This window comes from Xiphophorus couchianus, chromosome 18 (assembly GCF_001444195.1).
Source record: "Xiphophorus couchianus chromosome 18, X_couchianus-1.0, whole genome shotgun sequence".
NCBI lineage: Eukaryota > Metazoa > Chordata > Actinopteri > Cyprinodontiformes > Poeciliidae > Xiphophorus > Xiphophorus couchianus.
The window spans coordinates 27120201-27143985 of NC_040245.1; the positions used below are offsets into that span (position 1 = coordinate 27120201).

A 23785-nucleotide genomic window follows, 5' to 3' on the forward strand; every position below is an offset into this window, starting at 1 on the left:
AAAAACACAAAATCTTACAAAGTGTTTTTTTTTTCTAGTTTCTAGTGCAAATATCTTAGTACACGTGAAATAAGATAAGAAAGTAACATTTCAGCAAGATCCAGGAGTTTGTTTTAACTCAAAAATTCCTTAATATTGATGAAAAGGTGCTAGTTCCACCGGCAGATTATTTCACTTATAACAAGGGAAAATGTCTTGGTAAAACTGAAATAATCTGCCACTGGAGCAAGTAGTTTATCATCAATATTAAGGAATTACCGACTCAACACAAACGCCGATGTCTTGGTGAAAAGTTACTTGTAAGTTAGTTTTAATCTGATTTCAACTGTACTGAAATATTTGGACTAAAAATATTAGTAAGATTAGTAAGATATTGGTAGGATTTTGTGTTTTTTGCAGTACAGACATGTTGACATCATAAAGAGTCCAAGTGGCAAAAAAGGAAAACCTCAGCATCATCTAATATGACACTCCATCGTGTATTTATTTACATTTTTCAAATTTCTTAGGATTGGCCCTAGGGTTAGGGTTATCCGATCCTCCACCGTATGGAAGCAAGAGTCCTGGACTTTAAGGATGACATGGTGGTTAAAGTTTTGGCAGACAGAATCAATGCTTTAGTTAACCATATTAAGGTTTTGTTTCTGCGCAAAGTTTAGAAGGTCTGAAAAGTTTAGGAGCGGCACATAAATGTCTGCGTAAGGGCAGGTGTCCTGAGCCGTGTTCAGGAGCGTGGAGAGGAGTTTTTGAATTGAATTTTGGTCCCTGTATTCCTTGTTGTTGATGCCGAAAGAAAGCTTGACTTTTTTTTGGCATCATTGGAGGTTCTAGCTTTTTTCAGGATGTGACTGGCGTGTTTGAATTGCGCAACAGGGTAGCAGTTGACCTGCATGTCTGGGTGTGTGAGTTTGGGCAAGATACTTTGTTTCAGAAAAGTTATACTGCAGACTGAGGCTGTGCAATTATCTAACTGGTTTGAGTTTTCCTGGGGGGGGGGAGCAAATGACTTTAGTCTCTATTTAGGATTAAATTCAAATGAGCCCATGTGATTCTTGTCAGTTGGGAATCCTACTTTATCTTTACTTCCAACATCCCCCCTCTGCAGGACAGGGGCTCCGGGATTGGGGTTATTGATGACACCCATGAAGATTGGTATGTGGGTTACATCATCCATTAGCACAAAGAAGAAAGGCTGACTGAGGTGAAAAATAGGATTGGATGCCCTGGAGATGATGGTTGTTGTGGCTGCGGCAGCCCTCGCGCCGTCCTCGTTTATCTCCATGCCAGACTTGTGCATTACACTGGACACCAGCAGGGGGCCGTCTGCGATCCCACCCAAATTGGGATTCAGGAACATTTCCCCAAGACCTGGGATAAAACCAGCGATTAGAGAGGTGGCTTTTAGGGTCCTTTGTTTTACCAGAGCCTGCAGATGTGAGAAGATTACCTCTTACCTAGTTTGGTAAGAACTTCCTGCAACTCCTGAGAATATTCCAGCTTGAATTTGGGAACTTTAACTTGGACAGCCCTCTCTTTGGGTAGACGTTCATACAAGTTGGAGATATTTAGGTTCGAGGAAAGTAAAGACACGTTCACTTTCCCCGACTCAGGCATGATAACCAGCAAACTCATGTCCTTTGTGAATGGGAACCTTGCCACCTGCACACAAAGAGAAAGGATGTAGTAGTTTCTTAAAGAGTATTTGTGTCATTTTATAGCATAATTAATTAACTATGTCAACTTCAGTTATTTATAAAAATGCTATATATATATCCAATATGACATAAAAGACATTTTACTTTGTAAATAAACGCCTTCAAATTGGGCCTCCGTTGCTTTAAAAACCCCTGCCTCTGCCTTCATGAAGTCATCACAACTTAATTGCTCTATTAACCCTTGAATGACGTTTTTACCGCAGAGAAGTAGCTCATGCAATGAGCACATGTGCAGTTCAACCCGGGTGTTTGCTAATTGCTGCTGGCTAGTCTGAAGGAGTTGAGAGGAAGAGTCATGAGGGAGAGCTGCTCTGTGCGGTGGAAGCTTGGAGGCTTGTCAACTGCGTCTCAGAGGAGTTGCTGGTGTCTTGCACAGCTGAATGGTTGCCATTGGAGATTAAAGGATTTCTCAAACATGCATGAAAGAATCAAAGCAACACTCCAGGTATGTTTTTGATGAGGGAATAACATGAAACTCAAAAAAGTTGATTTTACCAAACACTGCCCCTTTAAGAGTTAGATTCTAAAGTGAGTTGGACTTATTTTTGGGTCATTTCACATCAACACTGTTTTTGGTTGATTTTAAATTATTATTATTTTTTTTTTAAATGAAGAAACCCAGAACTGTAAAGCAGATTTGCAGTTGTCCATTGGCGTGTAGTAACAGTTGGATACTCGTGTTTTCAGCAATATTTTCAATTTTACTATGCGTGCCTATTAATCAACTTACGTGAATAGATGTGTATGAGAGCATACTGCCTACTCAATAAATTACAGAAAAATAATTCAAATATCTTATTAATGTAGCAGGTTTACTTATTCCTTTAATTTTAGATAAATAATTGTAAATCGAATCCCCTTAATAATGTGTAGCTGACATGTTTTGGAGGTCTAATGAATAGATAGAGCAAACAGAGAGGTATTAAAACAATGAATCCCAAAATGCTTTGGTCCAAATGCCTTACCTAATACCTATTGTTGCACAGATAATGCAACAATAGTTGTTGTTTTTTTAATGAACATTTAATACCAAAACATATGAAGATACAAGAAAAAAAAGATGTTGAACTTTAGCATTCTTTTGCATCAAATTTTAAAAACAAATTCCCAGAGAAACAGAGACAATTAAACTTCAGAAGGTGCACTTTACCTGAGCCCCCAGCTCACTGTCCATTAATAAACTCAGCTGATGTTTGGCATCGTCCATCATATCAACATCCACCAGGTGCAAATCATCAAGGTAAAAGACGCCTTTGGAGGTGAAGTTCGGGTCAAATCGAGCTTTCCATTCTCCTGTCAGACACACAGGGAAATAAGATTTCCATTTTTAGTCAGCGGCATCTTTCAAACCAAAAAATACTTTACGAAGAAACGATAACATTTTTTGGTAGCTCAGAGAAGGAAAATGTACTTGATTACACTCTTAAAGGCATACAGACACATATAAAAGCATCAGAATTTCATCAAAAAGTTCATTTCATGGATTATTAGGTTTTCTAAAAGCTGAATTTTCACAAAACTCACCAAAAATGAACACCGTGTTAATAAGTGCAAGAGTTTCACTTTATCGTTTAAGTAAATGAGCTTTTCAATCATGTTCATACATATTAATACGTCAGTTGGTTCGAAGTCGGCATGTTGGCCAATCACCTTTAAAGTAAACGGCATTGATGAGCATGAGAAGCAGATTGGGTGGCAAAGAAGACAGGAAGTCCATCATTTTCCCCTCTGTTGCGTTCTCTACCCACTCATTTATCTGCTGAAGGCTTTCCACTATTGCTGGCTCCGAGTCGTAAAACCGCAGCGACTCGTTCACAAACTCTTGCTTTCCCTTAAACCCTAAAAAAGAAAAAAAGATGTTCAGTTTTTCTTTTTTTGGAGGGGGGGCTCAAAATCAGATATTAAGACAGAAATCAGAAGAAAAAGGGGCTAACCTTGACGCAGAAACATGCGCGTGGCAATTTGCACGTCGCCGTTTCTCAGCTGCGTTAAGACGTGTCGCAGAGACTCGTGGTAACACGGCACGGTGTTCTCATGCAGGTGATACATCAGCAGCTCTTCCGTCTCGTTTTTCGCACCTTTAGACAAAACACAATTCCAAACGGCAATCTCAACTACGTCACAACAAAGTAGGCTAATTCAGCAGAGGCGGTGAGCAGTTCCTGTCGTACCTAAGGCCAGTTGCGAGAGGGCCAGAGATATACTTAGAGGAGAAATGATGACATTTGGCTGCTCTGGTGTCGTCTCCAGGTTTTGTAAGAGCTGCACCCCCAGTCTCTGAATTGCAGCAGTGATAGTTTGTTTGGTGTCAGGTCTTCGGCTGATAGCCTGACAACTGTCTCCCTTTTCTTCATCTGGCGACGTCTTGTTTGCCGACGGCAGGTCGGACGTCGCAGTAACAGTTGTTTCTTTTAGAGTTGTCGGCTCCGGTGTCCCCTGGCTTTCACCTTCCTATAAGCAAAAGCGACAAAACCCGGGATCCTCACTGAGCGTGCAGTACAAGAACACAAAATGTAACAAAGCATTTTTGGTCTGGTTTTTAGTGCAGATATCTTAGTACACTTGAAATAGGACAAAACTAACTCAGATGGAACTTTTCAGCAAGATAAACACACTTGTTTTAAGTCAGTTAAATTCATTGCCGTTCAACTATAAAGCGCCAAATCACAACAAATTTCGTCTCGAAGCACTTCACAAAATAAATCTATACATTTAAAGTCAATCCAGCTGATTTTAGTTCTCAAACAGTTCAATAAACTCAATGAATTACTCAAAGTAGTTTGGCTTTTTTTTTGACTTAAAACTATTTCCTGTTTTAGGTGACAAAGTCAGCCAGTGGAACTAAAACTGTTTTTTTTTTTTTATTTCAAGAATTATTAACTTAAAATATTATTTGTCTTGCTAAAAAAAATACCCTTAATTTAGTTTTGCCTCGTTTCAAATGTACTAAAATATTTGACTGAGAAACTAGACCAAAAAGTACTTGGTATGATTTTGTGTTTTTGCAGTGTGTTAAACACAAATTTCTCAATTCTTGCAGAAAAAGTTACTTTTAAGTTAGTTTTTGCCTTTTTTCAAGTGTACTGAAATATTTGAACTGGACCCTAGACCGAAACGACTTGGTAAAAATTTGTGTTTTTGCAGTGTGTTAAACAAATTACTGTGGTCTTACTTCTATGGGTTGACTGGGGTTTAGAGGAATTAGGGGGATTGACTGATCTTCTGCCACTTCAGCATTCTGTCAAGGACAAGATAGCAGAGGACAATGGTCTTTCAAAGTTTTCCGTAATCAATACAGATTTTTTTAGACATTTTTAGATAGGTTGTTTACAGTAGTTCCTAGACTGCAGAGACAAATTAACAGGAGTGTCAGGCAGAGGTCCATATCCAAGAAAAGTAACTGCAAGAGAAAAAATATAATACAAGGTCATTTTTCCTCAGAGGCTTACATTTCTTCGTTTCTGAAGTAGTGTGAGACAATAAATTATCACTACAGATTAGTCTCTCTTCCTAATTTCAGCTAAACATAAAACATCACTAGTTTCTATATAGCTTTATCATGGTTGTAGTTGTTCCTACAAGCTTAAACCCTTAATTTTCATTCATTTTAAGGAACACAGACACCATTTCTCCAAAGCAATAAACTACAGCAGAAGTTAAAACTTGTACCAAATCAACCTTAAACTGCAACCTTCAAACCTAATCTAGCTAAAAAAGCACAGAGAAGTGATTAAATGTTAAGTCAGAGTCATTTGTCTGAAGCATATTTAAAGACAAGCATTGTACGCCTTGAACATTCTCAATCTGACAAAGGGGAAATAAACAAAAACATCTTAAATTGAAGATGAAATTTAAAATACGTTTACCTTTTTTTTTTAAATGACAATGGCTTGTCTAAAAAAAAAAAAAAAGGAGAACCTACTTTACGGTGAATAGCTGAATTCCCTGAGAGTAAAAGATTGGCAGCTGCTCAGCAAACAGTTAAATATCAGCCTGCATTGATCGGGGAGGCGGTGCTTGTTCAGCCACTATTTGTTGGTAAATGCAGCCACAGAGATTAGTCCTGGGTTAAATAACCACACGCTTGAAATACGCAGTTATTTCGCATGTTAGTGGGCCGGTGATGTGACCAAACTTAATCTCCCGACAGGAAACATGACAAACCTGTTACAAAAGAGTGGCTAATCCCAATGCGCGCGCGGATACAAACAAAACGTGCCGGGAAAAAATGGCGACTTATTCCGTGACGAGGAACAACGCTCGCGCATTTCCCAGAAGGGCCCGGATTATGACATAGCAGTTAAAACATGAGTGGCACCAAAATCTCGCTTCTGTGCCAAAAAAACAACAACTCCCATATTAAGTTTGCGATTATCCAAAGAGCAGTACAGAAATTATTACATAAAAAATTATAGCATCAAGTAAAATGTATTGCAGATAATATGCCTGCCATCTGCGAACAACTGTACAATCTGTCCTGAAGTGGTTAGATGAGATAGACTGGGAATCGTGATGAGTCGCACAAAAAAACCCTGAAACACAATGAAAAGATGGAGGCAAGTTTTTATTAAACAAGTTAATAAATTAATGTCACCAACTCTTGTTATTTTTGCTTTAAATTCTGCTCCAAAAGTTATAGCATATGTTATCAGAACAATTTGATCTTTAGGCAAGTAATTAAAAAAAAACCGTGTTGCAACATAAAAGCTCTAGAGTTATACAAAGTGCAGAGCTTTTATAGATTTATGCTACTTCGCTTTCAAAACTGGAAAGTTAAACTACATTTTTGGACACAAACATTTATATGGATGTATATATATATATATATATATATATATATTTATCAGACACCTTTATTCCATATTTCTTTAAAGTTATATAAAAAGGATGACAATAAAAAACAAAGTTGTTTCTCTTGGCATTGACTGTTCCTACAGTGCCTTAGAAATCTATTTATACCTCTTGAGTTTTACATATTGTGAGGTTACAACCAGACACTGTATTGTACTGTCTTAGGATTTTATAAGACAGATCAACATAAAGCAGGTTATAATTGGAGGAGGAAAATAATTCATTTTTAACAACTCTTAGGAAATGGGAAGACATAAACCAAAAGTCATAAAGTGATATATATATATATATATATATATATCAAACCTATATTAAACACCTATGAATTACTTTGGGTTGATCAATCACATTAAACTCCTAAAAAACGCATAGAAGTATCTGGTTGGACGTGACAATTTTGGAAAAGCTCAAGAGGAGCAAATACTTTTGCAAGGCACTGTATATCAGGTTTTGAAAGTTGAAAACTAAGAAGAAAAAAAGAAAAAAATGTGGTGAGTTTTTAACGAACTGGTATGCCGAGCAAAATCAGCATCTACACACACACACACACACACACCCGCGTACCACATAATGTCGCTACAGGGGTTAAAACATGGTCTTCATAATCCTGAAGAAATTTCAAGTAATCCATTTGCTGAATAAAAACATTGAGCTTAAAAAAGAAAAAAAAAAATCAGAGTGAGACTCTAAAAATGTTAAAATTCAGGCCTCAATTGTGCAGTAGATTTCAAGGCTGTGTATCTAACATTTTGTCCCCCACCGCTGCCCTCCTCTCTGATCAGGCACGCCAACACGGTCATCACAGGGGCAAGTGTACGTTTATTATTCAGGATGTACACTCACACACCCCTACACGCACACCCAAAGAGCTATGAAAACAGGTCTTTAAAAGAAAAAACAAACAAACATGGGAGTTGCAAAAACAGAAATCACTTGCTCTACAAATACTGCATAGTTTTAATCAGTGCATTTGAATTGACTCGTTAACGTTGAGGAAAACAGTAGGTGAGGACGATGAATTTTTGGTTTTCTTCGGAAAAGTGTAAACTCTCCGTGAGACCTTCCTGAGCATCTGTTCCAATTTATTTTTTTATTTTTTCAATAGCTGACCTGGGTAAAAAAACAACAACAAAAAACCAAACAAAAACAAATTACCTAGTCAAGACAAGGGTCTACTATTAAATAGTACACATCCACAGAGAGAGGGAATAGATTTCGGTGTGCATGATGAATCTCGACGGCGTGGCGCACCGTCGGCTCAATAAATTCTGTGCTAGTAGGCAGATTAGCATGATTCTGCAGATGCTAAAGAAAGCATTTTAAACCCAATCCAAATATTTCATCTCCCTATGAGTTCAAAGGGGGGGGAGCTCTGCCTCAGACCGCCGCTCCTCTATTAAAAAGACACAGTAAATACCAGTGGAAAGAGTGTTTAGTGCAGCTACAGGCTACGGTTTTAAGCTAACAGCCTGATGGCGCCATTGTCGGAGCCAAGCAGCAGCAGCCTCTTGGTGGGCAGCACAGCCAGGCTGGTCAGGGTGCCGCGGAAGTTCTCCGTGCTCAGCTTCGTGCTGCTCACGGGGCTCAGGGAGATGTCGGCCATGGAGTACACCCCGATCTTGCTGGCCACCGTCCCGGTGACGATCTGCGAGCCGTACAGGTCGAAGGCGTGGATGTGGTCGGACTGCGACTTGTACTGGCGCAGCGGCTTGTTTTCCAGATCCTTCCACACGCTCAGGGTGTAGTCGGTGGAGGAGCTGATCACCAGGTTGCCCTCTGCTGCCTGAAAAACAAAAGACGAGAAAGCAAGTGAAATAATTGGCCCGCAACGGTAAATAAGCTGCTCCACAGACGTTTACAGCTCAAAGCTCACTAAGTTAAGTGGTTTCGTTGAAAGGAATTTGAAAATAAAGACTTCATTTAGCTAGGTCAGTCAAAAACTTCCCTGCGAAAAACATAAACATCTGAGTAATTTCAATGTGCTTGTGAGCCATCGGTGTGTTCTTTCTAATGAGTAACCTATGTCCATATTTGCCTAAACTTGTACCTTTAAAACTAGAAATACAATCCTTGACCCAATTTGGGGTTAAATAAAGTTTGCGGTCTGTTGACAGCATATCTGCTGGGTACAACTTTCATCATCTCTGACACACTACACTAAGACGATGAAAATAAAAGAAACTTGGTCTGATATATGTTCTAATAGTAGTAACAAAAGCCTAACCTTTTAGGTTGAGCTTATAAGGAGTATATCAATAACCTATACAGGTATTTTAGAGCAATTTGCACTATGGTTTATTTTTTAGAGCCAATCATTATGAAATGATTTTGGAAACTGGTAAAGAATAGAAATTATTTATGAGTTAATACGTTAGAATTGACGGGGGTGTACTTTCTTCTTACCATGAGTGAAATCGTACAAAATAGAGGTAGAATCACAATAAATAACTGTTACATTTTCATACACTAATATCAGAAAACCACCGTATTTGATGAAATTATTGAAATATTAAATAAGGGGAGAACAAAAATACATTATGCCTGTCTACAAGTAAATAATTAGATAAGATTTAAAAACTTGTTTTGGTTTAATATGCGATCTGTGCATGAGAGGCCAACACTGCCATTCCGACAATATGGACGATGCGTACAGGATGCATACGGTTGAGCAACCTTTATCACTATATCTGCTGGTTTCATCAAATCAAATCAAATATAAGACTTTTTAATGCTACCTTGAATGAAATTTAAGATAAAAAAATAATAATCATAGGGGAAGATTGGGGGATTCTGCTAAATTACAAACAAGCAAGAATTATGAAATGTCTGGGGTGGAGACATTTGTGCAGCCTTCTCACACTTCATATGGTTCTCTACAGCCTGAACCTCCATAGTGCCAAGCCTAAAAGTAGTTTTTTCTTTCTCCACAGAATATGCCTAGCCTCTTATGGTTTGACAAGAGAAGAAAGTCTGTGGCAAAAATGAACGTTGTGCAGCCAACTGGCGATACATTTACACTTACCCACCACGACAGACGCAAAACAAGCTAGCTAGCTACCAAGGGTATATTATTAGCAGCTTGATAGCAGCAGCTTCAACCACCACGAGTCACAGAAATCAGTGAAGATGTCCAAATTTTGCAGAAAAGTGTTACCAACTCAGTAAAAAACATTATATGTGACCAATGGACATGCTTTTAAAAACTGTTGACTTATGTGTATATAGTACGTTTAATCATTATGAGTATGGTTGTATATATTTTCCCCTATCTTTGGTTTATAATATTCTTTTGTTTTCTCCTGTATTAGTATGTGTGCATTTGCTTTCTACTGTATGATATTGTGCTGCATTATGTTTTAATGGGTTTTTTTTCAGATCTGTTGAAAATGAGTTTGCACTCAATTGTCTTAATTGGTAAAATAAAATTTAAAAAATCCTGCTCGGAAAAAAAATCATGTACAAGAATACACAAGAAAAATAATAAAAATTTAAGACTAAATTTAATACATTTTATGGCCTTAATTTTTTATTTATGCATTTTTATAGGCTTTTTAAGGATACACATTCATACTATTATAATAATAATAATAATAATAAAAAACAAATTTAATAATAAAGAAGGTGTTTTAGGCAAAATGTCACACTGCACTTTACTAACTATTTATATTTCAATATTTATCAGTATGTGAGAATTTTTATGAATTCTATTATCTGGAGTCTTTTTGTTTTACTCATGTACCTTGAAATTGCTAGCAATACCAAGAATAATCCAGATAAAACCATATTGTCAGCAATGCAAATCTACACAGGAAGGTTTACCTTCATTTGGAGAATATCTCCTTCATGAGCTGGCCAGCCCTTCAGTATGAGGCCTGTGCGGGCGTCGAGCAGAACAATGAATCCTGAGGAGAATCCCGCCGCTACCGTGCGTCCTGAGGGGCTGACTGCCAGGTAGCGGATGAGCCCCGCGCTGATGTTGTTGTACGCCAACCGAAATTCATGCTGCAGAGACACAGGAGAAGATTTGTCACTTTTGGCACTCGAATAACTCAGTCGTGAAGAAGCGCAAAAAAAGCCCGCTCTTTCGAAAGGCGCGGCGATGATTAATAGCCGCTGGGCGGTGAGCGACTCGGGTCTCGAGAGAACGAGCTCTCCAAGTGAAATTGCTACCTGCAATCCAGGCTTTCGAGGATCAATGAAGCGGAGAACAGAATCCGCACTGCCAAACACAACGCTGCAGTGTGGAGCTGGCATTGTGGTGACGGCTGTAATTGGATTCTTCCCGTCCACGGCTTCATACAAACGGATTGGCTTGCCTAAGGGAGAGAATACAAAAAAAAAAGAAAAAGTAAATACACTGAAATAAAACAGGCAAGCAAAAAAGTGCAAAGTCCCAAGAACAATTTAATCACGAGCCGAAATGAATCGCATAAAGTTTCTGCACCTGTATACTGGTCCCACACATGGACAGTGCCATCGCAGCTAACGACTTCCTGTGATGTCTCCAGCTGACCCACGTAGAACACAGACTTCCGATGCTCGCTGTACGTCTGCCTGGGATCCACCTCCTGAGTCCCATCGCCATAGTTATAAAGGGGCCAAAGCTTCACGGTTTTGTCTTTGCTCCCGGACAGGAAGAAATCCTCTCCCAACAGCGGCGACAGACATTTCACGGTCCCTGAATGGCCTAAGAAGCTCTGCAGTCTGATTTGGTGAAAGTGGAAATGGGAATCTTGCTGGTTAATACCGATCTCATACTGCCAGTAGGCCAACCAGTTGCCCTGTAGAGAGCGGGTGCTACGGGGGAGCTCTTGCTTTAGGGCGCTGTCCTCCGGGGAGAGGCCCGTTATCCAGGCGGAAGAGGAGGACACACCTGTTGAAGGAGCGGAAAACGTGGCGGCGGTGGTGATGATGGGAGTCGTGTGGCCGGTGCGTCCCCAAGAGCTGGCCAGACTGTGGTTGGCGTTGCCGTCGAATTCATTGTCGTGGGACACTTGGATGCGGTTCCCCACCAGGTGGCTTCCAAACGTGCCTGACTCGGGGAGGGAGTCTCCCTGCACGGTGGAGCTGTGTGCAGGGGCGGGGAATGGGTTACAGCCAACTTGTCTGCCAAGGCCAGAGGAAGAGGTTGGCTCCAGCCTGGGGGACGAGCTGAGGCTGGTCTCCGAGGTCCCCTGGCTCAAACTCTGATGATAGGACTGGGCCAGTTGCCAGACGAGTTCATGATTTGGGACCAGTTTCCGAATGGCAAAGTCACCTGTTGACAGGATAGAGAACAACGAGTTGCACCACTGGAGAACCTATACATTTAAAGAACAAATATTATGTATTGTCCAGGCACATAGCATCATTTTTACAATCAAGTAACAATGTTCACTTCAGTTGTTATAAAATGCAGTATATATCAAACATGACGACTTCGTAATTTGACTACAATTTTACTCTTTCCGACACTCCCTCTTCAGTGCATCATCACAGCAGTGCTTCTCGTTATGCAGTTCACAACGGTTCTTATGAGTGTTGGACTGAGAAGTAGTTCGTATGATGAGCTCAGCGGACTTGCAGTTCCACCAGGAGTTTGCTAATTGCTGCTGCTGCTAGTCTGAGTAGCTGAGAGGGGGAGTTTCTGTGATGTGGAAGCTCCAAGGAGGAGCTTTGTGGAAATAGGCAGAGCTTCATGGAAGCCCCTAATGGTTGCCACGAGAGATTAAAGGATTTCTCAAACATACATGAAAGAATCAAAACAACCCTCCAGGTATATTTTTGATGAAGGAATAACACTGTAAGAGGATATGAAGTTTTAAAAAAGATGATCTTACATTATATGCTGCTTTAAAGACCCACTAATCATTTGGACAGTTTTAGCTTTACTTGGTGTACAGAAGGTAAAATACCCATTATTCAGTACTTTTTCCCCTATCCCTAAAATAAATTAGAGAGAACTCCAACCTCTCACTTTTTTTATCATCATCATCTAATCAAAATGAGATTGGGTGTGAGTACTTAATCACATTTTTGATTATGCATATATAGGAAGAATGTTTTAAATCCTTAATGTTCTGTTGAAAGACAAAACGTCTACCTCTACTAAAGAACTAGCAGCAATTTTTTTCTCCTGTATATTAAATTTTCTCAATGTCAAAATCGGCAAGTCAAGACCTCCACAAAAACTAGAAATTAGTATCAATACCCTTTCATCTCTATATTTAACATACAACTTTAACAAATACCCTTTTTTCTATTCCATTTTCAACTGAGGAATGCGTTTTGTCAAATGATGAGGAAAGCGTTACCTATGAGACAGTAGAAGGGGATGTAGGAGGCATAGGCCATCTCAGAGTTAAATACGGTCTGCAGCTCCTCCAAGACTCCCATCTCGTATGTTACATTTGACCCCTCGGGTGTACAAACATCCACCAGTGTTACTTCTCCCACAACTCTCCGCGGGGCATGATTTAGCTGCAGAGGTAAAGAGACAATGGTGTCACTCTACTAGGAGTCAATTTAGTTTTATTTTCATTTAAAAAAGAAAGAAAAAAGAGTAAAAGCATGTCTGAAATTCTCTTTTTCTTTCTGGTTAAACTTTTATATTAAGTGCATACTTATTGAAAACTAGACATTTGTTGGTTGTTGCAAAAGTATTCAGACCCATTTTCACATTTTATCTCATTACAACCACAAAATTACTATGATTTTATGTGGTGGACCAAAACAAAATGATTGTGGAGAAGCAAAATGATTTGTGGTTTTCAATTCGTTTCCCACACAAAAAGAATCTGGTGCATTTATGTTCGATCTCCATCTTGGTTTCTAGTCCTCTACAGCTTCCAACAAGTTTTCTTAGCGTCTACCTGTATTAAAACCAGTCTTTTCCAATGTGAGCTGCATATATCTCAAGAGCTACTATAGTTGGCTGCTTCTCTGATTATCACTGCCTTTGTCTGACTAGTTAGTTAAATATAGACATCAATGTCTTGCTAGTTTTCTGATTGGGCTAGAACTAGACAGATTGATTAGCCCTTCATAACAAGTTCATAGCTTTTAATATGATTTTATAACCAATCTATAAATTTCTCCACAGTGTTAATACCAGATTAAGTTTTTATCACTTATCTTCTTTAGTCAACATTTGAAGCAATTGGTTCCACAGAATTTCGTTTTAGGGTATTGACAGGAAGAGCGGTGAATACAATAGGAGACCAGATTTCCAATTGTAAAATTTTATTTCCACAAACATGTACTATGTTCTTCTGACACTACCATGATGTGATGACATCAAGTTCTGACCAAAAGCCTGAATGTTCATGGAGTATGAAAACTTTTGCAACATACACTTACAAAGGGAGTTGAGATATAATTCGACTTATTTAAGGGCTTCTGGAGTCTGACATTTAACTTGTTCGACTTATTTAAGGGCTTCTGGAGTCTGACATTTAACTTCCATAAAATTGTTGTCATGAATGGTTGCAGTGCAGCTGTACCTGGGGCTGGAGAGAATGCATCAGAGAAAAAACAGCAAAGAAGCGACGCAAAGTGTCAGCCATGTGCTGTTGCACCATCTCCCTCCCAATGCGCAGACAGATGAGAGCCATTAGGCTCAGAGTCTTGAGGCAGACAGCAATGCGGGTTTGTACCCCGTTGGGGAACCTGCACAATACGGAAGTGAAAGAATTGATCAGAGGATGACTGATATCTACATCTCATGGTTTCTGATCCTATACTGTTCAATCCAACCACAAAAAATAGAGTCCTTAAACTTGAACAGAATGAAATTTTTTTAGGAGCAAAAGACAAAGCTAAACTGTATTTGGGATATTTTTGCTGTTTAATGTCTGTAACTGTAGTCTGAAAACTTCTTGATCCACAATGTATGTGTGTTGTGCTTTACCCCATTCGCGGCGTAGTAATCAGATCTAGAAGTGGAAGGAGCACATCCTGATTGATTTTCATAAGCATGTCCATTAGCGTGGTATCCGAGAGAAAGACAATGATCTTCTGGGTAAGTGCTACGGCGCCGAGCAGACTTGCTTCCTTACGCGTGTTAAGACGCTGCGAAGATGGTGGAGACACCTGGAAAACATTTGAGAAGCATAAGCCTTTTCGGCTCCTTTTTAGAATAACTTTAGCTTAAGCCTGGGCAATATTTCCTAAAAATAAAACCTCAGATGTTTTTTTTTTCATACCAAAACTGGTTTTCTTTTTTTACAAATAAATTATAAATGACAAACCTGCTTTTAATTTAATCATCCCTTCTAGGAGTTGACCTGAATTCAAACTCCAAATAAATAAGTTGTAAAAATTGTTTGTAAAACAAGAGGACAAAAGGCCCTGGGTAACATCACGGAATTATGGAAGCCCAAGGAGTGGGTTGGTGAAAAATGAAAAATAAAATAATAAAGATTTTCAAAAACTTTACTCGTCATAAACAGAAAAAGCCATTAATCAAGAATATTGATTTATCTCTTAGCACTGTTTTTTTTAGCTATTGTGCTTGTTTTATTTCTCAAAATCCAAGCCAAGGTCAGGGGTTGCAAACTAGCAGTAACTGGCATAACATCTACTTTATACTATACATGGGACAAATATTCTATTAAATAAACTAATGGAATAAACAAAAAAAGCAAAGATTCCAAGGTGGAATACACTATATATTGTTTTTTTTAAGTCTTACCAGATATCCAATGTAAGGCAAGTACTGGTACGTGAGAACAGGTTCTCCATAGAGTTGAGCTACGTAAATGAGACAGTCTAAAACAGGGCCTGCTGTTTGATCACCAACAACTGGCTTTTTCTCATACACACTGCCCATTCCCACACTCTCCAGCAGGCTTTCCACAGATGGAGGGGAAACAAACTGGTGGTTTTCAGGTCCTATAAAGAAATAGTAGTTGATGTAAAACAATGTTGATATTGAAATAAGGCAGCAAATACGATTGATATGATGAATTCACACACCAATGTAACAGTTTGTAAGCAGTCTCAGCAAATTTCTGGCAACATATCGAGACGTCACTGTTGGTCCGAGTTTTGCTGATAGCCATCGAACCGTTTTGCAGACTGTATCTGTGAATAGCAACACGATTAAAACATTAAAAGTTACATAGCAATTAAAAAAATAGAAGCTAAGAACAGCTTGCTCACCTAAAAGAATCTTTTGCTCTTTCTCCTCGGTCTCCTCTGATGGATCTCTGTCGTCTTCCTCTTCCTCCTGATCATCTACAATTCCTTTGTCAGTCTCATCAAGTCTCATCCCGTTAATCTCTCCTTGAAGAGTTGTGAGAGTGGAACCTGAATCTGTGAGGTCAAGATTGAGGGAAGCTGCGTGACCCATCTCCTCCTTCCCATCGCTGGCTAGCTCTTCTTCCTCTAACTCTCCGACTTCCTCTCCCTCACTAGCATGTTTCAGATCCTGGCTGCTGTCTGCAGATTTCAGACTGGCTCTGTCTCGCATGGAATCATCACCCAGAGAGAGCTCACTTGTGCTGCTTTTGTCACTTAATTTCCCCACACTTAAAGATTCCTGATCTTGATCCTTGCTTGCAGAGTTCTGGTTTTGCTGCTTCCCACCACCAACACTGTCTCCACTGTTGACATAAAATTCATTCTGAAAGTCCTCAGCTTCTGAAAGAAACACTTGGTCATTGAGACTGATGCCAGAGGAGTAGTCAACTAGTCCGGTGTCTCCGACCAGCCCAACTCCTCCACTCACCCCACTGTTACTGCCCATGTTGCCACCGACAGACGCAGATGATGGCCGCGCTTTGCCATCCTGGAAATCCTCTTCCTCCTCCTCTCCGAGGTTACAGATGCCAGTTCTCAGTCCTTTAAAACCTTCTCCACCAGTGCCCGAGCTTTCGAAGCCAGTTAGAACTTGCAGCACATGTGGGAGTAGGCTTGAGAGGAAGGCCTGGAGACCAAGCCTCATAATCAGTTGAAGGACAAAACAGTCAGTGTAGAGATAAAAACGTCCTTTGAGACAGTGGGGGTTTTCATAAACGTTGATCAGCGGCTTTAGTAAGTACTTGTTTGCATTTCTGGGACCTAGGACTGTAGAGATGGGCTCAAAAAGGTACCAAGCAGCATAGACCGCAGTGGATTCCTCTAGCATGAGGGCTAAAATGAAGGGCAAGAGAATCTCAAGACCTTCAGCAGTGATGTTAGTCCGCAACAGTGCTTCAAGCTGCTGCCACAGGTGGAAGACAATGTCTCTTCCCTGAAGGCTACACATAGTACCCATCTTGCCATGGTAGGAGAAGATAAAATCGTGAAGTGCAGCAAAATAGGAAGGGAAGGGAAAGGGACTAATGATGGAATTCAACAACTGATGAGGGCTTGGAGGAGGGAGGCCATCGTAGATAGGGTCATAATTGAAAAGAAGAGGCTCTGGGCAAACTGGTTCTTCTCTGTCTGCTACTTTAGCATTCTTTTCTAAGAGCAACAAGGACTCAAGAGCATGGTGCAAAGACAGAGGCACATCGCGGAGGTTTGCAGAGCACAGCTTGATGACAGCCTGGAAACGCTGTCTGAGTGGAGTGTCTGCTTTCAGGCCTCTAAGTTTGGCGGCATAGAATATCTCTGCCGTGAAAACACCGAGTGCCTGCACATCTCTTTGGAAGAGGTTGGTGATAGAAGGTCCAGGTTCAGTTTTCAAACCCTCTCTTCTTGGGCAAGAAGATTTTGAAGGATGCAAAATTTCAGCATGAATACTTTTTACCAAGAAGTTATTTAACTTCTCCAGTTCTTCTAATGGTTGCAAAGGGATGAAACCTTCAGGTAGAATGATTTTAACTTCTTCTGTGTTGGTAGTAACAACGTTTTCTCCATGTTTTTTGTTCATTGGGCCACCTTTTTGTAACACTGCACTTCTTAAAGCAGGAGGTATGCCACTTGAGAAATCATGTGTCAGTGGACTTGGAGACTGAGATGCATGTGCTGTGCGCTCGCCGCTAATTTTACCTCCACCTGCACTGATAGTTGGCAGATTGACAGGGCAAGATATAGAGGTGGATGAGCCAGTGGAAGCTAATGAGTCTATAGCTTCTGTACCTTGTTCAAGATCATCATCCTTATCTACCGTGATCCAACCAGAGGACTCGCACCCTTTGGATTCTGGTATCATTCCATCCAAAGTGTCAACAACGGCGTCAACAGAAGGGATGTGTAAGGAAGGCACATTAAGAGCAGCAAGGCCAAGAATAGGAGGTTCTGTTGGGGCATATTGGGAAGCAGATAAGCGTGGTGGGTGGGGCTGGTCAAATAGCTGAACTACACCATAGGTAGTCAGATTTGTGTGGTTGTCCACAAGGTGCAGGCACACATTCTTGGCCTTGATAGCTTCTTTACCTGACAGCTTATAACCAAACGTAAGATCTATCCAGTGATGCAAATGCTGGGAGACATCTCTGCTCTCCAGAAGGTCCCGATGTACCTCAATAAACTCTTCACATGACTTGCACCAAGAAGGCACATCCAGATCGGGCATGTCTGGGTGGATTGAGCTGAAAATGGAAGGATCTGTGTAAAATTCTGGAATGCATTCATCAGGAGTCCAGCTCTGCATGCGCTCCATAGTCGCTGGGTATTCATTGGGCTCCCACTGTGACCTAACATGGCTACAAAGCACTGACTTGGGAGTCTGTCTGGCTTTGTAGACATAGTAGGTAATGTCTGACAGCACATCAGATATGTGATGAGGCACATGCAGGTGCTCGGACTGTGCAGCACCTCCAACACAGACACTGAGATCTCCACCTACCCCAATTCCATTACCCGTTGCAGCTGCCAATGCCTCTTTGGTCATCTCATATGTGAAGTCCAGCTGCTTGTCCCCCTTGTTGAGCCTGAATTTTGACCTCCTGAGGTCCCGAAATTTTCCAAAAGGGACTGTAAAATCCACAACCCAAGGCAGCACTGGGTGATAGTTAGGATCCCCTTCCCGCCGTCCAGCCAACCTGTTCAACTCCATCAAGTAATAGAAGTTACTGACTCGTCCATGAACCCAATCCAGAACCAGTGCCTTCAGCTCATCAAAGCAGTCCTTACACAGTCTATTGTTCTCTTGGCTCAAACACCTAATTTCTGTTGGCAGGGCATTTTTTGGTTCTTGGCTTACACCATCATCCCTGTCTGCCTCTTGTGATCCCAGGTCCTCATAATGAGAAAGATTGAGTTTGAGATGGCTGCAGAGTTGCTCATCGACTGCTATGTCCTGAAGAGACAGCTCTCCACAAGAAAGGCCTGCTGTATGGCATGCCCGCATAGCTACTAGAACCTGGTAGATGATAAACAAGACTTTGGCATGACTGTTGGCAAGCTTTGCTGGGCTGAAGGACACAATGTCGTGAAGTGAATATTGAGTGTATGGTAGAATCACATACATCATTTCTGCCGTCTCCAGCAAACATTCTGCAGGGAGGACATTAGGGCAAAGATTGTCTGACTGGGACTTTGAAAAGCAGGATGAGCTGGGTGGCAAAAAGATGTCTTTTTCCTTCTCTCTGGCTGGAGAGAGGGAAGGTGAACCTTTGTCTGGTGAGATAAATGTCAAATTGAAGAGCTTCTCCAGTGCATGGCGTACTGCATCTACAGCGGTAATATGCATTTGCTCACTGGGGCCAGTATATGCTTGCACAAGTTTGTAATGAGCTTCTCGCCAGAGATTTCTGGAGGAAAAGAAAAAATAGAGAAAAGGCCAGAAAGTCAATAAAAACCTTGTCTTGTAACTGCGTATTACTCCATGAAGATATTTAATTTACAACTTTTGTACATTTCCACAGAAAAAATATCATTGCATATATCATTAAAACTGTCTTTAAGTAATCATGCCCTTGACTGTAGGAAAACATTTAAAGAACACGATTAACAAAATATATGAAACCTGAGTTAACAAGTATGCTAAAAGACATTATTGCAGGTCAGAAGCTTTCACAAATGTTTAATGACCATATCATAGCTTCATTAGTGGTGCATCTTATAAACCAAGTATATATGAATAAACAATAATGGTTACATATTTATAGCTGTAAATGTGTGGTTTCTTTGCAAGCTAGAAAGGGGCTAATAACATGAAATTCAACACAATCATAAATGAAAACTTCCAATTTGCAAAGTATTTCTAATTTAGATACCTAACATGTGATATTTTTATTAACATGTGATATATTTAATATTTAGAAATGCATTTAAAATACAAAATTACTGTACTTCTTTACTGGTTAAATTAAGTAGGCTACTAAAGGCACTTTAAAAAGTACTAATATATTTTATAGAAAATTATCTTTGGATCACAAACCTTTCATTAATTTAGCTTAGTTCGAACACTGAAGCAGAGATGAGTTTTTACTGTACCTGACATTATGCTGTGACACACTCTGCATGGTTTTAACATACGAGTTCTGCGAAAGCAGTTCCATTTCACGATGGCACGGATCCCTGGCCAATCTGTAGCTCAGCTTACTTTTCCTCAGACCCTGAATGCACACTCGTGTCCAGCCAGGCGGCAGCTTTGTCTGTGAAGACCAGAGATGTGTGGAGATTTCTGCCGCGCTGCTGCTTTCAAAGCGAGCACAGCGCAAGACCCTCTTCTCCCTGAGGCCCATCACCCAGCGCGTAGGAACCAAGGCTACGAGCTCTCCAGGACGGGGCCCCTGCCCCTGCTGCCGCCGGTCAACTCCCAAGTCTCGCTCCACTGCCTGCATCAGCCCCTCCATGGTGAGTCCTTAATTGCTGGTTAGCAGTTGCACTTTCACCAGTGACGTCACCACAGTTTCTCCCACTAGTTACAGTATTCAGAGCTCCATGGAGAAAGCTTTTAGAGCCGAGCCGGTCTCCTTTTACCCCTGCAGAAATGGCAGACAAAAGAGAAATACGGTAAATATATGAAACAGGTACCAGTGATTACTTTAAAGATCAGTCAAAGTACCTTAGAATTAACTTTGACAACATACAGATACTCTAGAATGTGAGCTCTTTAATCAGGTCTTTCTTGGAAAAGCAGTATCCAGCATCCAAAGAGCATCCAAGAATATTAATGGGTAGTCGAGTAGAAGAAAAAAGTGTGGGACAAAAATTTTATAAAAAGATATAGTTATATGACATATCTAGGGATTAGGCTACATAATTTTGTACTTCCTGTGTTAACCCACTTGCAAAGAAAGTCTTATTAGGGTTAAGGACAAATTGGTAGACTATTGATCAGTGGTCCAATTTCTTCTTTTTAGATTAAGCTAACTTTTGTATTTGACTTGGAGATCAACCCCCACCTGGTGTTGTATACATTGTTAACACAGATAGATACCAGCATAATTTAGAGTAGTTAATACTTCTATCTGCTGAGAAAAATTGCAGGGACTTATTTTTTAGCAGGACTTGGCACCTGTCCAGACTGCCTAAGGAAGAAGTGCTTTCTTTGAATGAGAACTGTATCATTGTGTTTGACCGAACAGAAAGCTTTCCTAATGTAAAGCTACCGAGAATCAATGTGATATCAAATGTCAAGAGGAAGATGACAAGACACCAGACTCAATAAAATAAATGACCTGAAAGTCACTATTAAAGCAACCTGGGTTTTCGTTACTACCTCAGCAGAGACAAAGGCTGATGGTTTCCATGCCATGCTGCACTGATGTAATCATTTATCCAAAAAAGGATCCCCAACCAAAAATTGAGTTCATTACATACTTTTGAGCAGGCTAGCATTTCTGTTTTGAAAATATTTTTTTTTATTCATTTTAACATTCTAATTTCAGCTTAAGCCACCACATCAAATGTAACTGAAATAAATTTGAAGTTAATCAGTCTGTTTAATAAATCTAGATAATGTGCATTTACTTTTAGAATAAAATAGGTGATATTGGTGGTATTTTAGCCTATTGACATGCATCTGTATTAAGGTCTTTGTACTTGGCCGTGGAGAGAAATGGTCAAGCTTTGCAAATGTGGGGTAAGATACTTTCCATTTCTTAGATTTAAGCAACTTTAAAACGCGATCTGATGCCAATAAAAGAGACGAATAAAACTGAAAGTCCAAGGTCTTGTCTTGCATGACTGCAGTAGCTTCTCATTAGCAACCCATCTACTTAAACTAAATTAGATGAGTTTAAATAACTGCCTCCAAGGCAACTGCCTTGTCTGGAAATACCTGAAGGTACTTTTAGCACAATGAAAGTTCTACTCACTGCATCTAACACAACACCACTGCATACCTCAAGTAACATTTATGCGTTGACCACTAGGCAATACCCACCAAAAATTACCAATAGTGCAAACTTGATACATTTCTCAATGATTGTAGAGTAAACGTTAAAATAAAGCCCCTACAGCGAGCTGAAAGGTTAGATGAGTCTTGAGAAGAATTTTAGGGAAGTAAAGCTAGCTAACACGTAGCTAGACAAAGAGGCTAACGTTACGTCAAAATGAGCTACAAGATAACATTATTAAGTCAGCTGCGAACAACACAGACGAAGCACTTTAAATGTTAACGCCACTGTAATTACAGACACCAGCAAAAGCGCCAACTTCTCAACGCTTAGCTCACCTCTCGCCACTTGTAGCAGTTGACAGCTAGTTGGTGTCGAGCTAACGGTGCGTCCCCGCTTCACGCATGACGGCTCTCTGTCACGCTATGAACCCGAGACATGCTGTGAGGGCAGCTGCGTTTGATTCATTTTCCAGCGTTTTTTCCCCCCCCAGACGTGAGTACGGACAAGCAAACAGACGCACGGACGGGCGAGAGGCAGTCAGCCGACAGCGTTGTGTTGTGAGCTAGTCGGAGCCATGTTTGAGAAACGGCGCCTCACGTGACACAGCATCAGCCGCGTCTCATGTGACTCCAGCTGCTGCCCTTCAGCAGGCAGGACAGCGGCCTCCTCACTGACCCCCATCCAGCTGGCTCCGAGGAAATAAAAGCAGCTATTCATGCCTATCTAATTTAGTTTAATACTATGTTTTTGTTGTTGGTTTGTTTCTTTGTGTATAATCCAGTTTTATCCCCCCCGTCCTTCTTCTTCATGTGGAAGCAGTCCGTGCTGGCACTTTTTCCAAGTTGGGAAGATTTTTGATGTCGACGCCATATTTGTCGATATCAAAATAATATATAGTTTGTATATGTTATATACAAAATGTATTTTGTTAGTAATAAACAAATAAATACATATACACATATATAAACAAATACAGAAATCCAGATAACAATAGTCATAAAACACAATTGCAGATTAATTAATTTGATGTAGTAAAAAGGGAAAACAGGCTGTATCACGAGGTAAATGCGCAGTGAATTATTCAAACAATCTTTATTAACGGAACCCTCTTCATACAGTCAGGCGTAACACAAATTGTTTTACAATTAAAAAAAAAAAAAAGGAATATATTTAACCGACACTCACACATAATTATTGAACTGATTAAACCAATATTTATCTTATCAAAACACAAGTGTGGATATTAGGTTACTGCCAGTCCAAATAATTTGTTTATTGTGTTTATGTAGTTGTGCAGAAAATGAATACATTATGGCACCGGTGGATTTCCTTTATTTTATTTTTTATTTTTTTTTACCTGCAATTAGAGAGTAACAGATTAGCAGTAATTTATTACCCTCATAGGTCCTTTTGCACTCACCTGATTTAAATTCTCCAGGTTTTGACTATATACATGCTTTTGAGGCTCAGCCAAACTGCTGTAGTTCTTATGTTAAACACTGGAGGGCGCTGCAGGTAAAACCTGCCTGTATTCAACAAGATCCTAAATCTGTTGTAGGGATAAATTATTAGATAACAAACCTACGTCATTACATTTTATTAATAACATAAATTGTGTTCATCAGGACTGTGGACACTTTAAAGTCTATTTTGAATAGGATGTTTTTTAATTATTTAAAAAAAATATTGAATAGAGTGGGGAAAAAGAAACCAAAAATAATTTCAACTCCATCCGCAGGTTAAGAATGCCGAACATCACCTGGTCTTTATTCCTGGAGCTATTTAAAGTCAACAATGTAATGATGTAATGTTTTTTCTGTGCAGTTAAGTTATAAGGTTTTGCGGTCATTCTGACTATAATTTTAGACTTGTACTTCCATTTAGCACTTTCTGTAAAATAAAAAAGTGTCAAAATTAACAAACAGGAAGAAAGAAACAAACAATGAATGAATGCAAACTTTATATACACTTTAATTAGTGTACTTTATTTGTTATTTGTGTTTATTCTTAAAGCAGTCA

The 23785-nt window shown here is 39.9% G+C and overlaps 2 protein-coding genes across 4 annotated transcripts; both read right to left on the reverse strand.

Moving 5' to 3' along the window:
* Nucleotides 1–925: 925 nt before the first annotated feature.
* On the reverse strand, nt 926–5773 carry serpinf2b (serpin peptidase inhibitor, clade F (alpha-2 antiplasmin, pigment epithelium derived factor), member 2b). 3 transcript variants are annotated; one of them, XM_028045169.1, is made up of 9 exons: nt 5585–5773; nt 5047–5117; nt 4888–4953; nt 3887–4166; nt 3650–3793; nt 3366–3554; nt 2866–3008; nt 1455–1659; nt 926–1368 (listed from the first exon to the last, which is right to left on the reverse strand). In XM_028045169.1, exons 2-9 carry the CDS (start codon nt 5098–5100, stop codon nt 1016–1018), a joined length of 1434 nt encoding a protein of 477 aa, XP_027900970.1. In that variant the 5' UTR covers nt 5101–5117; nt 5585–5773; the 3' UTR covers nt 926–1015. The 3 variants fall into 3 exon arrangements, with proteins under 3 accessions (XP_027900970.1, XP_027900968.1, XP_027900969.1); XM_028045167.1 differs by having other exon boundaries at nt 5047–5115; nt 5638–5772; XM_028045168.1 differs by having other exon boundaries at nt 5047–5115; nt 5582–5772.
* Nucleotides 5774–6258: 485 nt separating this feature from the next.
* wdr81 (WD repeat domain 81) lies at nt 6259–22372 on the reverse strand. The gene is made up of 12 exons (XM_028045166.1): nt 22102–22372; nt 19914–20404; nt 15708–19228; nt 15522–15629; nt 15238–15437; nt 14455–14636; nt 14048–14213; nt 12860–13025; nt 11011–11823; nt 10737–10882; nt 10386–10568; nt 6259–8349 (listed from the first exon to the last, which is right to left on the reverse strand). Exons 2-12 carry the CDS (start codon nt 20273–20275, stop codon nt 8023–8025), a joined length of 6174 nt encoding a protein of 2057 aa, XP_027900967.1. The 5' UTR covers nt 20276–20404; nt 22102–22372; the 3' UTR covers nt 6259–8022.
* Between the last annotated feature and the right edge of the window lie 1413 nt (nt 22373–23785).